Raw genomic sequence first — 18607 nt, forward strand, 5'->3', positions numbered from 1 at the left:
ATCCTTATCTTTTTGAGAGTCAAAATTAAAAAAAAATCTGAAAATGTTTGAAACAGAGAAGCAGGCTGCGAATAGCAATCATGGAAGAGGAGGCGCGGCAGAGAGATAACAATGCAGCGATACGAAAGCAGAGCAAACGCTCTCCTCCTCCACAAAGACCAACAGATCGCCGCCACAAGAGACAGAAAGATGGAGCTCCAGCTCTGGCGGCGGCGTAAATGGCGGTGGTGGCTGCGAAGGAAGAGCTGCAGCAGCAATTCACCGCCATTTTGTGTGATACTAATTGATTTTGAAGAAGAGGAGAAGAGAAGAAGAGGAGAAGACACGCGGTTTCTTTCAAATGAATTGAATTGAATTGAATTTGAATGACGTAACCTAATTTTGGTTGCCAATGACCATTATACCCTTCTTGGTTATGGTGGAGTAAATTTATGAGAAATGGAACTAATTTCTCCTTTAAATTCTAAAATTACATGTATTAATACTAGCCCTTGATTTTCTTGATCTTGTGGCTGTGATTTGTTCTCTAGTTATGTAGTTAGTGGGCACTTGCCCTAGATCACTACCCTATATATATATATATATATATATATATATATATATATATATATATATATATATATATATAGGGTCTTCATCTACCAAAGGAAGCCCTTAAGTATAAAAATACAAACCAATATTGGACCGTACGATCTGGTTCTGAACGGCCACGATTTGAGCTTGTCAACGATTTTTATGGGTCATAATAAGGTCAATTTGAGGCATACAAGGGTAATTTAGGAACAGAAAAAGTAATGAAACCGCCGTTTCGTTTTTAATCGCGGAATTCCTGGGATCATTACTCCACACGCCATCAACTTGATTCTTTGGCTCCCGCTCCATTGAATATATCTCTCTCCCCAAAATATTCACTCAAAAACAAAAACCCTAGGCACTAAATCACCCACAAAATCTGGGCATCCGAATCGCCAAAAATCTACAAAACTCCAACAATTAATCGTATCGACCACAGATTCATAGAGTCCTTCACATAAAATCGCCCACTCACAAAAATCGGTTCATCCCAGTAAACCTATCCCGTTTGTTGAAGGCGACGAACAAAGGGAGCCAACAATCAAATTCAACAATGGTGAATACTAGAGCATCTGGAAGTTCAACTCATGACGGAAAAGGTTAGTTCTATGTTGTAACCATGACCTACATCCCACAAAATCAATCAAAATTTTAACTTCGTTTTTTTTGTTGACCTAGTGTATTAGAGAACAAACACTGCAAAAAAACCACTGCGGATCCCTAAAGCTCAGACGGGTAAATAGATTTCACCTTCCAGTTTTTGGATGTATGCTTTGGTCATATGACCCAGTTCCAGCTTGTTATGACCCGATTTAACCATATGTTTCCATGACTCAAATGTTCGATTAGTATGACCCAAAAGCATATTTTATGTTTGTGGTTATTGTTAGTGTATTCTTCGGTCGTACTACTATTTGGAACCCATGACCAACTTATCTGATATATTTCATATAATTGCTCTTTTAGTTTGATGTTGATACCATTATCCAAAGTATTCGGTTCGACAAACATAGTGAATTGCAGAGTGGTCTCGCAAGAAGAATCAGTGTGAAACAAGGAAACAGAACTAACATAAATGAATTACAAAATTGTGTTGTTACACCACAGGCAGGAGGAAACAAGGTAATTCTTGTGTAATAATTCTTTACGTTTATTGATTAATGCTATAAATAGGGTTCTATAATGGTATTTATCGTACGATGTGTAGATATTATTATTGCAGATCTATGACATACGTAAACAGATCTAACACATTGCATGTTTTACATAGGACGTTCTTTTGTAAGTATTTAGCAATGATTGGTTGTCACAATCAATGCAAATCAGTGATCAACGTACCTATTCAGAGGTTGAAGATGAGTTTGAGAATGACAAACAATGTTGATGACAACGGGGTTTATTTGCTTAGACACCTTGAAGTCTACATGAGTGAAAGAGAGGGTCAATGGAATTGTGGACTATCGACTAAAAACAAAGGTGTGCTTCAGTATTTAAGAGCTAAATACAACCGTGTGTTGATGGTGACATGAAATAATCATAGCGCGTTACTGAATAAAGAGGCGGCATCTAAACATTATGCGAAGGAGAACAAGAAAAAAAAGATCAACGTAGAAAATATGATAGCTAACTATGGATCTCGCTAAATGGTTATGTCGTAACTTAAATTAGTGAAACATTTTGTTCATTTCTTTAAAGATAGTATTTCTCTTGTTTTTGAATCATGTTTATACGGCGGCTGGATGTCATTGGTACTATATACTGTTTCATCTATAAGATGAGAAAAAATTCCATTACAATGACCTTTGAATGCTTTCCTCTTGTTTCTTGTAGACGATAGCCCATGCGATGAACATTACTCGATACACTGGGTCATAATAAATGAATATGTGTGTCATAGAATTGTTAGGTTAATTTATGTCATAATATACCAACAGTCGAGGCATGGAGTAAAACTACTGAATACCAGAATGCCTCATACAATTTGATAGATATGTTTGCATGAAACAAACTAATTAGTAGTACGAACGAAGAATATTCTCGTGTTTTGAACATATTAAAAAACCAAATACGCGATTCTACTCATGTTTTAAACATATTAATAAAGCTAGTACGATTGAAGCATGCAAAAACAATTATTAAAAACAAAAGTTATGCTTTTGGGTCATACTAAACGATTTTATGTGTCATAAAAGTATGTGGGTATATTGGGTCATAATAATGCAATATTAGAGTCATGACGTAAAACTACTGTTTTATATGCCAAAAACTTAATCTATTCTTTTGGGTCATACTAGATGAATATATGGGTCATGAAAACTTAATGGTAAACTGAGTCATAATAATCTAATGTTCCAGTCATGACATAAAACAACCGAGAATCAGAATGCCTAATACAAATATGAATGAACTCAGTAATTTCTAACAACGTGACATTGCAAATAAAATGGTCTCCAAAAAAAACTTAGGCTGACGTTACTTCAAAAAACAGAATACATTGTATCAAACTTCAGAATTTCTTCTAGACCGTCGTTTTTCTTTCTCTTTGAATTTGTCCCAATCCTTGAATCGTGGTGACCCCACTCCTGACATTTCTTGCATTGACGCAAAGGCTTCCTCTTAAGCTTCAAAGCCTTCTCCACTCTTGAGGGGAGTCTACTACCACATCCCTTCGTGCTGACGACTTCGGGTGGTTGAACATCTACTTCCTGGGGTGCCTCAGCCCCATAAAATTCCTCAATTACTTTCTTCTATATGGCATTATGGTGCATTTAAATCTGTAATAATTCATAATCAGAAAACACCAAAAAACTAACGATTAAGAAAAGACAAGTTTCCATCTACTTGATGTAGAATGATAATAGGTCATAATATGAAGAAATCGTGGCATACAACTCATACAACTATCTTATACGAGTCATACTATACTAAAATCAAAGCATAGTGAGAAAAATGCTCAAAAAAGCCATTTGAAAAAATTCACTCAAACAATGACGACGACATAAACATATTAGAAAATATGAATAGTAGCATAGCAACCTAATGAAAATAAAAAATATGACGATAACAGTATTCCCAAAAACGTCAACATAGTATGATGGATATTAACAAAAAACCATCATACACTGGGGGTAGGATGATATTAGGTCATAATAGGCTTATATATTGGCACATAACTAAAAATAAATAAAATATGAAAATGTGTCATACTATACACAAATAGAAGCATATCGGACAAAACGATCAGATAATATATTTGCAAAGTTTCACGGAAACGCCTACGGAGAAATAAACAGATTAAAAGATGTGAAACGGAGCATAGCGAACAAATGAAAATAAAGACAATGACCATAACCTGCATTCCCAACATCGTCATCGGTGTATGATTGATTATCTACATGCGAAGTAGGAAGAGTTTCGGATTCCATTTTTACAGTATGGAAACTGCAAACTATGATTAAATATAATCACAAATTGAACAGATTAAACTAGAACGCAAATGGAGATTTATTCTTCAAATGATGATGATATATTTTTGACGCTTGAAAATAATACTCTGGAAGTATTACACTGCAAATTTGGGGTAAGAATGGCTACAAATGATGAATCACGGAGAAGATGCAGTTGAAATAGATATAAACCAGAATTGACGTGTATTCTTTGATAGTGGTAATATAGATTGCTAGATTATAGGAGATCAATTAACCAACAAAAAATATATAATTACTTAATTAACCTTACCGTATTATAGTTGATTAAAATAAAAAAAACCTGGAATTAACTAAGCCGCCATATCTTATTAAAAACAGATGATCTAATCAAATCCAAAGGCTGAAAAACGGTCTGCATTTCTTTGTTTAAGGAGATACTTGTTTTGATCAAACACCTTGTGTTAAAGATAGAACCATTCTTAAGTGTAGAACCTAGAACTCTACATATTTCATTCATTGGATGAGGAAAAAATGACGATCAAGATTAAAAATCATACATATTAGACTATGTTTTCACGACATTCCGGACTCAACATGTGAAAAAACTCACATGTTGATGGAAGAATGAATGAAACGAAGAAGAGTCCATGCATGCTTTATTTTTTCACTTCTCTGCATTCACACATTAATAATAGTTTTGGTTGTAATGGGAAGTTGCTGTGCAAATCAACACCATTGGATTAAAAGATCTAACGACCTCCGTTTGGCATTTGTTCTACGTTTAAGAATGGTTCTACGTTTAAGAATGGTTCTATCTTGATCACAATCCTATATATATATATATATATACTCCGGGGGTGCACTTTATATGGTGACATCATAGTTATAATGACAACCAAGACAAACAATCTACGATGCATAGACAAACAATCTGTGATAAATAGGCAAACAATCTGCGATACTAAATAAGAACAGTATGATGACATCATAGTTAAAATGACCACCTATGCAAGTAATCTGCGATACATAGACAAGCAACTCGGCATATGGTTCCAAGCAATCTGTGATACGAAAGCAAAGATAATCAAGTAATCTACGATAAATAGGCAAGCTTGCCACGTAGCAGACTAAGGTTGAATATGCTTCTAAATCTAAGAGTATCCATAATAGGGAGACGCGGCTCCCGGGCAGAGGCTTGGCCGGGCCGCGACACCCTATAGCTGAGGACACCGAAGGCCGGGGGCCGACCATGGGAGCGCCACCTAGTTGGCGCGGACACGGCCCTTGGACGCAGGCCGCGACGCCCTATTGCAGCGGCCGAGAACCGCGGCTCTGCCCAACTTTTTTATTTATTTATTTCCTATAAATATACCCATTTTTTCACCACATTCCAATCTCCACTCTTTTAAATTTATCTCTATTCTACTTTAAAAAATAGATTTGTGGGTGTGGCTTGTCCACTATTAGGTTGGAAACGTTTTTTTGTGACTCTGGATAAATTTTTGTGGCTTGGGCTTGGGCTAACTATTATGGACACTCTAACGTCATCATACTACATTTCTATTACTCCATATATATATGCAAAATCAATCTTATTGTAAAACACGGAAATAGAACATGGGGGTTATGTTTAGATATTACGGAAGTCATTTTTCTTTTGTTTTTCGAATATTGTCTATAAAATAACCCAAAAACTAACTATCAATAACCTTTGTGTTACTAAACGATGATAATTCCATGTTAAGCAATAATACGCATGCTTGTTTTGATCATAATCATTGCGAATATACATTAGGATTGTATTCGATATCAAACTACAATTTCTCTACTTTTTTCCTCTTTCTTACTATATTCCCTCCACTTTATCACAAAAACTCATTGCATAAAATCTCATACTAAAATGGGACGAACGAGTATCAAAGCTCACAACTATTTAACCCACCCTATCACGAATAAATTTTGCAATAATATCGAGTACTTCATTATGAGTCATATTTCATGGCGGCACGAGTTTTAAGAAATATTAAGAAAAGTGAGTGGAAGAAAGTTAGTAGAATATGAGTGGAATGAGTTAGTGGAATGTGTGACCCTATTACCATTAACAGAAAAAGTGAATCGAGACTCCTATTCGCGAACAGATTAAAATGAAAAAAACGGAACTCCTATTCACACGGAGGGATGGAGTAGATATTAAATGAGATATTGGTCTCTAAAATCATAAACTTTGCTCAAATTTTGGTATTTCCCATGAACTCTAAAATTGGTCTAAAAATCACAAACTTTACATTTTGTTTGTTATTTCCCAAGGCGGGTCAATCACCATATTCAACCAACTTCCGTGCATTTTTTATCCTACTTGGCACTACTAAATCAAAGTGATTTTCTACATATCCACGTATAATACAATTTTAGTCGAAGATTTCTTATTTAGGCAGCCATGAAAAATAACAAACAAAATGAAAAATTTATAATTTTTTGACCAATTTTAAATTTATAGGAAATAGTATAAAAATTTGAACAAAATTCATAATTTTAGGAACCAATATCTCATTTTAAATTAATAAGGGGGTGTTCGGTTGGCAAGATTAAATCTCATGAATAAATATGTATCATGTTTGGTTCATAAGATTGAACCCTTCAACGTAATCCTACATAAAAGTCTCATGATAATTAATCATAGCCTCCCCTCCAACTAAAATAATCTCAAAACTTAATCCTAAATGGATAGTCTCATGATATTAGTCATGGCGACCGAACGTCACCTAAGAGTAGTAGCATGGAGCACTCTCGAACCATGAATTTTGACAATGGCAATCTCGTAATACAAGGAATCCAAAGGGCATATTCCTCTGAGGCTTGCCATATTTACACCGCCCAAGGAGACGTATCAGACTTGCCGAGCGCGTGACTTTCTCGCTCTCTAGTCTCGGACTTTTTCTTCAAAAGAAACACACTATCCATCCATCACAACCGTTCAAAATTCCACCACGTCATTGATCCCCGCTTTTCTAATCTGACGGTTTAAATTCACTTACTCGTCAAACTCCCTCTGCCTCCTCTTCTAACCCTACCGCGGTCAAACTTAACTCAAATCCAACCAACCCTAACTCATCTAACTCGGAGGCGACTCACCTCCTCCAATATCTTATAGCAAACCAGCTCTGAGAAACATACACACAGAATTTTAGAGAGAGAATTTCTACAAAGCCAAATTCTAGGGTTTAAACCTTTTTCGAATCGATATCGTTTTAGGAATTGGATATTGGATATAGGAATCCGCACGGGTTTTTATGCAGTGGGAAAATAGGGATTGATAGAACAATGGATGAGATCTGGGAGAGGGCAGTGGAAATGGCCTTGGACGGCCAAACGGACGTCGATTTGGTCCGGACGTTAACGCTCGACGGCGCGGTGAAGTGCGTCCACGGCCGTTTGCCGCCGCCGTCGCTCTTCGAGAAGTTCCACAATCTCCAGCACCTGTCTATGGCCAACATCGGCGCCTCGTCGCTGGAGCAGTTCCCACGCCTCCGGAATTTGCAGAAACTTATTTTATCGGATAATCGGATAGCCGGTGGGCTCGAATTCCTCGTCGCAGCCGGACCTGAATCGTTGCGCGACCTCGATTTGTCGAATAACAGGATTTCAGATATTAACGACTTGAGACCGTTGGCCGAGCTGAGGCTGGTCTCATTGGATCTCTACGAGTGCCCTGTTACGCGGATTAAGGACTACCGATCTCGTGTTTTCGGTTTGATTAGGTCATTGAAATATTTGGACAAGATGGATGCGGAGGAGAATGAGCGCCCGGAGTCGGACGACGAGGACGATGATGACGATGAGGAGGAGGATGATGATCCTGGCAGTGGAGAGATAGACGGCGGGGACAATCCGTTTAGGCTGAGCAATGGGCAGATAGCGGGGAGCGATGGGGTTGTGGATGTTGATGAAGATGAGGAGAGCGACGCCGACGAGGAGGAAGCCGAGACGTCAAGGGCGATCAACGGCTTGAGTCATGCTGGCAGTTCTCATAACCGTACCAATGGGTTTAGAGTAGACGTTGTGGATGGGGAAGATGATGAGGAGGAAGGAGATGATGAAGATGATTCGGCGGAGGAAGTTTTTGAAGACGACGAAGGTGATGATGAGGATGTGGTGGAAGTCCACGAGATTGATGACAGTGATGATGGGGAGGATGGTGTTGAGGACGAGGATGAAGACGACGATGATGAGGATGGGGAGGAAGAAGAAGTCGATAATGATTATAGGGATTTGAGGGAGGCCGAGAGTACTGATAGGCTCACAAGCACGGAGGGGGAAATTGATGGACATGAGCAGGGAGAGGACGATGCCGATGAGGATGATGATGGGGAGACGGGAGAGGAAGAGCAGGCAGTTGAGGAGGATGGGGAGTATGAGGATGAAGAAGAGGCTGACGATGAGGTATAAATTTTTCTATAATTGACATCTTGTTTCTTTTGTGCTGTTGAATTGTGTTGGGTAATTTTCCTTTGGCAGTTGAGTTTGGAGATGAATGCATATTTAACCACTTTAATCTCACATTATGCCTAATTAAATGCAAATGCACTTTTTAGCTTGAAAGTCTTATAGTATTACTGTGGTTTGCCAATCTGGTTGCAGTTTTTCTGTGTATTAAGAATTCACCAGTTTTTTCAATCATTATTAATTTTTAACTACAATAAGTTTTTCTATTCTGCCTAGCGGTTTTAGTTAATGATCATGCTTTGCCTTTCTTGGACATCCTTGCTGAATTTGTATTTGTGTATTTCAGAACTTGCTTTGCCTTATTTGTCAGTGGTTTCTTAAGCAATACAGTGGAAGACCAATTTTTTTTTGTGGTTTTTATTTGACAGTGGCACCTAAAAGGTTTTTGGTTATTATGTTTATATGAAAATCTTTGCCAAAATGACCTGATGTTGTAAAGAAAATTGCATGTGTATCTGGTTCTAGAGATTTGACTTCATCTTTTTCGGTAAACTTGTGTTTCTGAATTATTGACTAAAAAAAGTTATTTAAATCTTCATCTGTGCCTGCTGTATTGGTATATCAAAATTTTGAAAATTTGTCATACTGTTTAAGTAGCCATACTTTGATATGAACTTCTGGTAAAAAACTAGTGGTGACAGTGAGTTGTAGTTGTAATCACGTTGCTTCTAACTCTGGTAAATATTGTTTTAATATTGTTGATGTTCAACTTACTGGAAAACCATCAAATCCCCCCTCCCAATGATTACTCACGGAGAGACCTGTCTTTTAATATTTTTAATGGAAAATCATTATTTTTGCATAGCCTGATTTAGAATTTGTGATTTTATTCAAGTTTTTTGTTTTCCAGGTAAAAACAATCAATTTTCATTAAATGGTAAAACCATTTGCTCCTTATCTATGAATGATTTGAATTGGCTTTTATTCTTTAGAAATGGTGGTTACCATTAGCTTGTTCTTGCAACACAAAAAATGAAAAAAATAAATGATTGCAATACTAAAACTGTTTTGGTGCTCTAAATTTAAATGTATTTGCCCATGTTTTTTTTGATTCATTTATGTAGCATAAGTGCAGGAGGCCATACTTGTTTTTATAGAAAAATGATTTCCAAATTTCTCTGGTTTCATGAAAATTGTGCCTCTGAACCCAAAATTTGAACCCCTTTAAGATGTCATGATGGAATGACAAACTGTTGGACCTATAGTGTTCTGCGGTAAATGCTGCGCTTTGTATTCATTTACATACCGAGTATTATTGGTCAAATTTGGTTTATGGCTTGCGGTTGAGCTTCTCAGTATCAGGTGAAGGTGAAGTGCTAACTATTAGTTTTACATTTTGAGATTTGCATTAGGTTTTCTTTTATTTATGTGAATCTAATTGTGTATGTAATACCCTTTGATTAATGTTGAGTGTTCTTCTTTGTGTGCGTTTTTTAACCATGTTCAATTATCCTTTTCCATGTATGTTTACAGTATGTTTTCTATGTTTAGATTTAGTTGTCTGTAATTTGAGTTTGATAGCTACTGGTTAATTTGTTGTGCTGTTTGATTGCTTTCTCTGTATAGATTTAGTTTGTCTGTAATTTGAGTTTGATAGCTACTGGTTCATTTGTTGTGTTGGTTGATTGCTTTCTCTGTATAGATTTTAGTTGTCTGTAATTAGAGTTTGATAGCTAATGGTAAAATTGTTGTGTTGGTTGATTGCAGGAAGACGATTGTGGGTCTGCTGGGTACCTGTTTCAACCAGTTGAGCGGGTGGAAGCAGAAGATAATGGTGGTGGTGGAGAAGGTGAAGACCTTGAATTGGAGGAAGATGTTGAAGATGAAGATGATGAAGATGGCGAGGTTCAGGAATTGCCGGCCGCGTCTTCTTCCCATAAAAGGAAGAGAAATGGTGACAGTGACGACGATGGGGATGATGGTGAGGAAGAAGAAGAAGACATGGTGCAGCCATCATCAAAGCAGCGATAGAGATGGGGGGGGGGACTGGTTATGTTTATATGGAAGGAGGATGGAAAACTTGAAATTAGTAAAAATGGGGTTTGAAAGAGTCTGTCCTGTCCTAGACAATATTTTGGAGGGAAATTATGTTATGGCTGGAACTGGACAGCATGAAAATGAGTGTTTAAAAAGTGGTTTGTTTCCCGCTTCCCTTCAGTTGTGGTGTTATGCCTTGATTCGAATCCAAGTTCAACTCGCTCCGCAACTCAGTAGTGGCGACGGCAGAAAAGGAAATACTCATTTTTTTGGACGAAAATGGAAAAAGAAAAACAGAAAATGAGATTGTACAAACGGGAGTGTATTGATTCTATTGGATCAGTTAAAAGAATTCCGAGGCGGCGTCGTTTTGTGAGATTTGGTTCCACGTGCAGGCAGCATGTGGGTCGGATCAAGGTTATATAATGGGTTTTTTTATCCTATCAACTAATAGCTTCTTAAACTTATTTTTATTTTTTGCAGGTGGCACTCGAGCTGAGTGGATCCATTACCAATTACCATGATGGGCTTTTGTATATGTTGCGTCAATCAGCCCAAGCCTTTCCGTTCCCTTTGCTTTTATGCAGTTGTAAATAATGTAGGTGGGTGGCTAGGGGACCCACAGATCAGATCAGATCAGATCAGATCAGATGGCCATTGTCTCTCGTATCAACTTTGACGTTACATCATCTTATATTTTTATGTATTGTTGATCAATATTAATAATATCTTATGGACTAATTACATGAATAATATACTTGATATACACTAATTTTGGATTAGCCCCTTTATAATGCAATTTCTAGTTTATCTGTCACAAATTTACTTTTTTTCTAATTCATTATTTTATACTCCCTTCGTCCCTTATTAATTGTCTACTTTGATTTTGACACAGATTTTGAAAAAAAATGTAAAGGAGATTGGATTGAAAAAGTTAATGGAATATAAAACTCACTTTTGTATATTAGTATTATAATAAAATATGGGTGAAATTAGGCATGCACAATCCGGCCCGGCCCGCCGGTTAACCGCCGGTTCGGGCCCGCCGGTTCATGAACCGGGCCCGGAACCGGCGGGTTGAACCGGCTGAAGGGTCGGAGGGTCATAAGGGCCGGTTCAGGTTCGGGCATAACTTGAACCGTGAACCGGCGGTTCGGCGGTTCGAACCGCCGGTTCAAAGGGTCGAACGGCTAGGGTTCGTAGGGGTTCGTAGGGGTTCAAAGTAGGGATAGGTATGAACCGGCGGTTCGCCGGTTTTGGAGGAAAACCGCCGGTTTGAACCGGCGGTTCCGACCGGTTTCCGCCGGTTCCGGAAGCTTTTCAGGCGTAGGGGGCTAGGTGAGGTCAGAAACCGGCGGTTTGTGTCGGAAAACCGTGGACCAACCCGCCGGTTTCGTGGAAAAACCGCCGGTTTTGAGGTTGAACCGCCGGTTCAGGCGGTAAACCGGCGGTTCGGCCGAAAATTTGAAAGTTTGAAATTTGAATTTTTTTTTTATTTCTTCCAATTTTACTCCTATAAATACCTCACTTCTCCTTCATATTTCCTTACCTCATTCTTGTGTTAACAAGGATTTCATTCTCAAATAGGTATGTAAGGTAAGAGAACTACGTGGACTTTGATTCCCTAATGCAAATGAGCAATTGGGATACGTAGGCACCTCAACTTAATTTTTTAATTTAAGTTGAGCTCAAGTCCTTTTTCTTTTATTTCTTTTTTTTTTCCCATTAATTCCTACTTTAAAAATATGCAAATACAATTGCATAATTGTATTTGTATATACTCTAGTCGATGAAGTATATTTCTCTATACAGCTTAATGAGGGAAACTTTTGACAATTCTACTATAATTGTTGATTGTTAGACGAAACTCAACATTTAAAGTTGAATTGCTAAAGGTGTCCTTAATTTAGTTATGTAGAAAGATCTTCTTCGCCGGTTAAGAATATATATATAATACACTTATACGTTTAAGAACTTCAACGTCGTTTCTTGTCATTTGTAATTAGTTCTTCACTAGTAGTCTCATTTGTATTTAAATTTTGTTTAAGACTTCAAGACCGCCATATGTTTTCAATTTGTAATTGTTGTAACTTGTAACGTGTAATTTGTAAATATGCAATTTCAATAAAATTGCAACTTTAGCCGTATTTTTTTCAATTTTATTTACTCACATTGCATACAAAAGCAAACTTGAAAAGTGTAATGTAATTTGATTAAAATTGAAAAGTTGAAAAATGCAAAAAAATAATAAAAAAAAAAATCGTCAACCCGCCGGTTCGGGCCCGGAACCGGCGGTTCGAGCCGAAAACCGCCGGTTTTGAACCGGCGCGTAACCCGCCGGTTTTTTGAACCTGAACCGGAACCGGAACCGCCGGGAGCTAGGCGGGCCGGTTCAGGTTCGCGAATTTTCCGACCCTTGACCCGCCGGTTCGGGCCCGGAACCGACGGGTTCCGACCCTTGTGCAAGCCTAGGTGAAATGAGTTAGTATAATGTGAGACCTACTTACCATTTATTGTAAAAAGTGAAAGTGGACAATTAATAAAGGACGGACAAAAATGACAAAAGTGGAAAATTAATAGGGAAGAAGAGAGTATTTTATTTAATATGTGTGGAGTAATTATTTAAATTGAAATGTTTGTAAATATATTAACTAAATTGCTATTAATTGAAAATGATAAAAACAAATATACGAAATTTATTAAAGTTTCAAAAAATAACAATCGAACAAAAAATATACATAACTAAAATAAAAAGTTGCTCCATATGGTTTTTATAACTAAGCAAACTAGCAAAGTAATAAAATGGACAAATTATGAAATTACACTTTATATTCATAAATATTTGTGTCATCCACTTGTTGAGTTTGACTTAAGAATTGAAATATTTTGAATAACTAACCTCCTATCATTAGAGCATCCGCAGCGGTGGCGAAAGACGCCACCGCCGTCCGCGCCGTTGGCAAGGCGCAGGACCGCCGCCGCTGCAGCCGCGCCGCTGGCACGGCGCTGCTCGATGTATCGAGCACGTCCGTGCCAGCGGACGGACACGTGGCGCGCTCCCATTCGTCAACGGCATAGCCGTTGTGTTTAAACTTTTTTTTTATTTTTTTTTTAAAAATCGGTATTTAATTATAAATAATGCTAAAAAATAAAAAAAAAATATTTTCCAAATCCCAAAAATATGGCCGTTTTTTTCCCGTTTTTTCTGAATTTTTTTGATTTTTTTTTATTTTTTTTCCCCAAAATCATCTATAAATACACACATTCATCATCCATTTATCACATCAAATCATCTCTCATTCATCTCTCATTCATAATTCTCATACAAACTATCAACACATTCATCACCCACTCAAAATCTCAAATGGATTTTACCCATATTATGGCGGAAGCGGAACGCGAAGAACAAGAATACTACGAACAACATCGTGCCGCTTACGAAGCATATGTCGCGGCGAATACCCCTGCTCCTCCTCCTCAACGAACCAGATCAAATCGACGGTACATCCATCGTGACCGGGAGGGAGCCCACGAAAGGCTCGTTGCCGACTACTTTGCCGACCAGCCGCGGTTTCCGGCAGATTACTTCAGGCGCCGTTTTCGCATGTCAAAGCGCTTGTTCATGCGAATTGTCAACACATTGTCCGCACGTGTTGAATACTTTCAAACAGGTGTAGATGCAGCCGGCCGGCAAAGTATCACGGCGTTGCAGAAGTGTACGTGTGCCATCCGACAACTCGCTACTAGGCAAACGGCCGACATGTTCGACGAGTATTTGCATATCGGTGAGTCCACTGGAATCCTATGTTTAAAGAATTTTTGCGAGGGCGTTCGTTCTGCTTTTGGGGATGAATTCCTTCGAGCACCCACCACTGATGATTGCCAACGGTTGCTTCGTCTTCATGAATCAGTCCATGGCTTTCCCGGAATGCTTGGCAGCATTGACTGCATGCATTGGAGGTGGAAGAATTGTCCGACTGCTTGGAGGGGGCAACACTTGAGCGGTCACAAAGGCGGCGGCCCAACGCTTATCCTTGAGGCGGTCGCCGACTACCGCCTATGGATTTGGCATGCATATTTCGGCGTTGCTGGATCCAACAACGACTTGAATGTGCTATATTCGTCACCACTCTTCAATGATGTGATGAATGGTGTAGCACCGGCGATCGACTTCACCATCAACGGAAATATATACCGCATGGGTTACTATCTCGCCGATGGTATCTACCCAAGGTGGTCGACGTTCGTGAAGACGCTCCACAACCCGCACGACCCGAGACGGGTTCTTTTTGCGCAGCGTCAAGAGTCAGCGCGGAAAGATGTCGAAAGAGCCTTCGGGGTCCTTCAAGCTCGATTCAACATTGTGAAGGCCCCGGCTCGGCTGTGGTACGTGAATAATATCGCCGACATCATGTTCACGTGTATTATATTACACAACATGATTATAGCCGACGAAGGGCCGAGGGCGGCTAGCTTCTACGACGAGGACGAAGCCGGAAGCTCAACAGCGAGGTCTCCCCTACGCCGAGGCGAGCATACGACGGTTGGCCAGAGGATTGAGACAAGACACACAATGCGCGATACTCGAATCCACAATCAACTACAAGAAGACCTAATCAACCACATGTGGGCGAAATTCGGCAACGAGTAGTGTCATTTTTAATTTTTAGGATTTTAATTATGTAATTTTTAATTTTTAGGATTTTAATTATGTAATTTTTAATTTTTAGGATTTTAATTATGCAATGTTTAATTTTATTTGTCATTTGTAATATTTATTGTGGGTTTTAAATGAATTTTAATATTATGGAAATGTTTTTGTGTAATTGAATTTTATATTAATTGTGCTCGTCCTTGCGGAAGAGCACAGTTGTGGGTGTTGTGCTCTTGCCAGAGAGCAGGCATGAATAGTACCGCCCGGGCCCACAACCGTGCCGCTGGCAAGAGCACGGTTGTGGATGCTCTTACGAGAGAGAAGATAGAGAGGCTGTTTTATAGGAAGGCAAACGAAGAGGGCAGTCCTCGTAAGATAGAGAGAGACAGAGCACAATCAAATTAATTAACCAAGTTGGTCACGTGTTAAGGACCTAAATTCTTAACGTCGATTTCCACACAAAATCAAGAAACGAGATGTCGTCGTTGTCGAGCGCCCAACGTTGGGTCGTGACTTGGACGGCAAAAAGGGGCGGTTGAGCGCGAGATCAGCCTCATCGGCAACCTTAGGAGATGTTTATTGTTTGCTACTCAATTGAGCCAAAAGAATGATAATTTCATATATTGATTGAATGAATAAAAAAGATAACAGTCTATCCTATTTATAATGCTACTGACTTAATGAACAAGAAAACAAAGATATAGAAAAAGATATGTAAATCCCTAATATATCTAAACTAAATAATAATAGTATAAGACTCGTATCAACTCCCCCACGGTTAAAATCCACCTTGTCCTCAAGGTGTGAACCACGAAGCAAAAAGGAGAGTTGAAATCAGAAGCTTCGGCGTGGCAACTCCTCCTGGATCAAACACACATCGAACAGCTGACCGTCTCCCTTCTACACCTCTATAAAAAATCAACAAAGGTAGACTAATGTGGTCGTCCAAATTAACGCTAAAATGGAAAGTTCTGCCACACAGTCATGAATGCTCAAACACGGCGTGTTATTTCGCAGAGGAATCAACCTTAGATCGACATCGAGTGATGTTGAAAGTTGATTCAGACTTGTAACATCACCAACATTCAAATCCTTATAGACACAAACACTTTCGTGGAAAACAGTGTAATCACCAATAGAACCATCCTCCTCTTTATCTTCTAGCAATGTCTCCTCCTTTTCACCAATCTTCTCATCATATACCCCAACGAGCACTTGCGGTGACTCATTGTCGTTCTTGACAATCCCTTTGTTCTTGACGAACTCTCCAGGGGACTCGTTGTTTTGAACATCAAGAGGAGCGCCATCATTGTGAACATCGGTAATGTCATGGGGAACATCATCACCGAATACTATCGTGGGAGTATTATCAGTTTTCTCTTCGGCTAATGTTCTCCTCAAACTCCTCCCCATCATCCGCATAACAGAGAATGCGTTGTTTACACACATGTCCCATCACCCATTTCTCGGGACAGTGCCAGCAGAGACCCAACCTGGACCGTTCTGACTTCTCCACTTGGGAGACCCGTATTAGCGGCAGGCGTGGCTACTCTGGAGTTTGACTGGTCACACGCGCGGGCTGACTGTACAGGTCCCGTGTTGGCTTTTCAGTGGAGTAGCGGGGGCTGTTGGGAGGCGGGCTGGACTCGCGCTCTCACCTCCTCCCGAGGGCGAGGTCGGTCCCAGCACGTCTCCGAGCGTCGGCCCGGTCAACGGTCGGGTAGCTGCGGTCCTGCTGTTGCGCCGGTGGGTCCCAACAAGTTGGGCGGTGCCGTTGCGTTGCGGTTGTCGGGTAGCGATCAAACCCTAATTGAGTCTGATGCTCTCCGCGATCAGATAGGTGGCCACCCCTCTCGACGTAGCCACCGCGGTGTCGGGGCCAAGCCTCTTGTGCGCGATCGCGGTACCTGATGGGCTGGTATCTCGGCCGTGGGCGACGATTAGGTGGATCCAAGTGGTGTGAGACGTAGGGTGATTCTGGATCAGGCCACGACGGCGAGCGGAGTACTTCCACCCGGATGCTCGGAGGGTCTCAACTGGTTACACGGTGATTTTGGGCCGGATGGTAGGAACGGAATGGATGTGTGGCCTAAGGGAAGTCGTATTGACGACGGCGATAGCCGGCGTAGTCGTATGACATGTTGACGGACTGAGGCGTGGCTGTGGTGGATGATGATCGTCTGACTTCGACGCGGCACGCGGGAATCCTTCCCGCCGGGCGTTGCAGAAGTAGTGTTGTCCTGCGGCTAGAGCTCGGCGGACAGGCGGGACTCGACAACCAAAGCAGTTGCTGTGCGCGGAATATTTTCCGTCGGACAACGGTGTAGCTTCGGTTCGAGATGGTGGGAGGGTCAGCTCTCAATGAAAGCACCAGTTGTTAAGGACCTAAATCCTTAACGTCGATTTCCACACAAAAACAAGAAACGAGATGTCGTCGTTGTCGAGCGCCCAACGTTGGGTCGTGACTTGGATGGCAAAAAGGGGCGGTTGAGCGCGAGATCAGCCTCGTCGGCAACCTTATGAGATGTTTCTTGTTTGCTACTCAATTGAGCCAAAAGAATAATAATTTCATATATTGATTGAATGAATAAAAAAGATAACAGTCTATCCTATTTATAATGCTAATGACTTAATGAACAAGAAAACAAAGATATAGAAAAAGATATGCAAATCCCTAATATATCTAAACTAAATAATAATAGTATCATCATCAAGATTCAAGGAATGATCTTTTAGAAAACGGTGAATTCATGCATGTGATCTTCATGTAATGCTGTAGAGATTAATGAAGCTGGAGCTTTGAGTTTCGGCTTAGTTACATATCATTATGTCGTCGTCATCGACATCTGAGGCTAATCCCCCAGCATCTTCTTCATCTTTAACTTCAACAGATTCTCCTCCATCTCCTTCTTCAACATCACCTCCATCAGAACCAACACCGCCTCCGCCCACTCCTCCCGCATCAACGCCTCCTCCGCCCTCTCCGTCATCATCACTCCCGCCCCCAGCAGGCACCCCTCCCCCTACCACCCTTCCCGCAACATCCAATTCCCCTCCCCCTTCGCCTCCCGCAACAACAAACTCCGAATCTCCTCAGCCGCCAGCTTTCACCGCCACTCCTCCCACCCAAACGCCCCCATCTCCGACATCCCCCTTGGCTGCCTCGCAAAATCCTCCCACACAAGTAGCTAATTCATCTCCATTGCCTGCTATTCCTCCACCCCAACCAATACCTGTTTCTCCAGAACTTCCTACCTTGCCTTTTAATTTCTCTCATAACCCTCCACTCCCAGCCTCCGTTGGCTCACCCCCGACTCCTCCACCGCCTCAAAATTCTCAGAATGTGAACGGATTTATCATCGCCAGAGTTGGCGCGGGAGGTACAGTGATTATCGCACTTCTCTTGGTCATCTTCTGCCTCGCTTGTAATCGAACCATTGCAATGGCATGGTCAGCAACCTATTAATCCAAC

At 40.3% G+C, this 18607-nt stretch overlaps 2 protein-coding genes across 4 annotated transcripts; both read left to right on the forward strand.

Annotated features, from left to right (window-relative positions):
• The first annotated feature begins 7086 nt into the window (after positions 1–7086).
• On the forward strand, positions 7087–11253 carry LOC121787481 (acidic leucine-rich nuclear phosphoprotein 32-related protein-like). 3 transcript variants are annotated; one of them, XR_006047500.1, is made up of 3 exons: positions 7087–8441; positions 10212–10898; positions 10965–11253. XR_006047500.1 is itself a non-coding variant. In XM_042186212.1 (2 exons), exons 1-2 carry the CDS (start codon positions 7323–7325, stop codon positions 10473–10475), a joined length of 1383 nt encoding a protein of 460 aa, XP_042042146.1. In that variant the 5' UTR covers positions 7087–7322; the 3' UTR covers positions 10476–11253. The 3 variants fall into 3 exon arrangements, 1 of the variants encoding a protein (XP_042042146.1); XR_006047501.1 differs by having other exon boundaries at positions 10212–10883; XM_042186212.1 differs by having other exon boundaries at positions 10212–11253.
• A 6709-nt stretch (positions 11254–17962) lies between these two features.
• LOC121786889 (extensin-like) lies at positions 17963–18601 on the forward strand. The gene has a single exon (XM_042185489.1). It carries the CDS (start codon positions 17963–17965, stop codon positions 18599–18601), a length of 639 nt encoding a protein of 212 aa, XP_042041423.1.
• The last annotated feature ends 6 nt before the right edge of the window (positions 18602–18607 follow it).

Source organism: Salvia splendens, chromosome 22 (genome assembly GCF_004379255.2).
Source record: "Salvia splendens isolate huo1 chromosome 22, SspV2, whole genome shotgun sequence".
In the NCBI taxonomy this organism is placed as follows: domain Eukaryota; kingdom Viridiplantae; phylum Streptophyta; class Magnoliopsida; order Lamiales; family Lamiaceae; genus Salvia; species Salvia splendens.

Coding starts and splice junctions, on each gene's coding strand:
- LOC121787481 (XM_042186212.1), top strand. CDS start 7,323: ATGGATGAGATCTGGGAGAGGGCAGTGGAAATGGCCTTGGACGGCCAA. Junction 8,442..10,211: donor AAGAAGAGGCTGACGATGAG/GTATAAATTTTT, acceptor GGTTGATTGCAG/GAAGACGATTGTGGGTCTGC.
- LOC121786889 (XM_042185489.1), top strand. CDS start 17,963: ATGTCGTCGTCATCGACATCTGAGGCTAATCCCCCAGCATCTTCTTCA.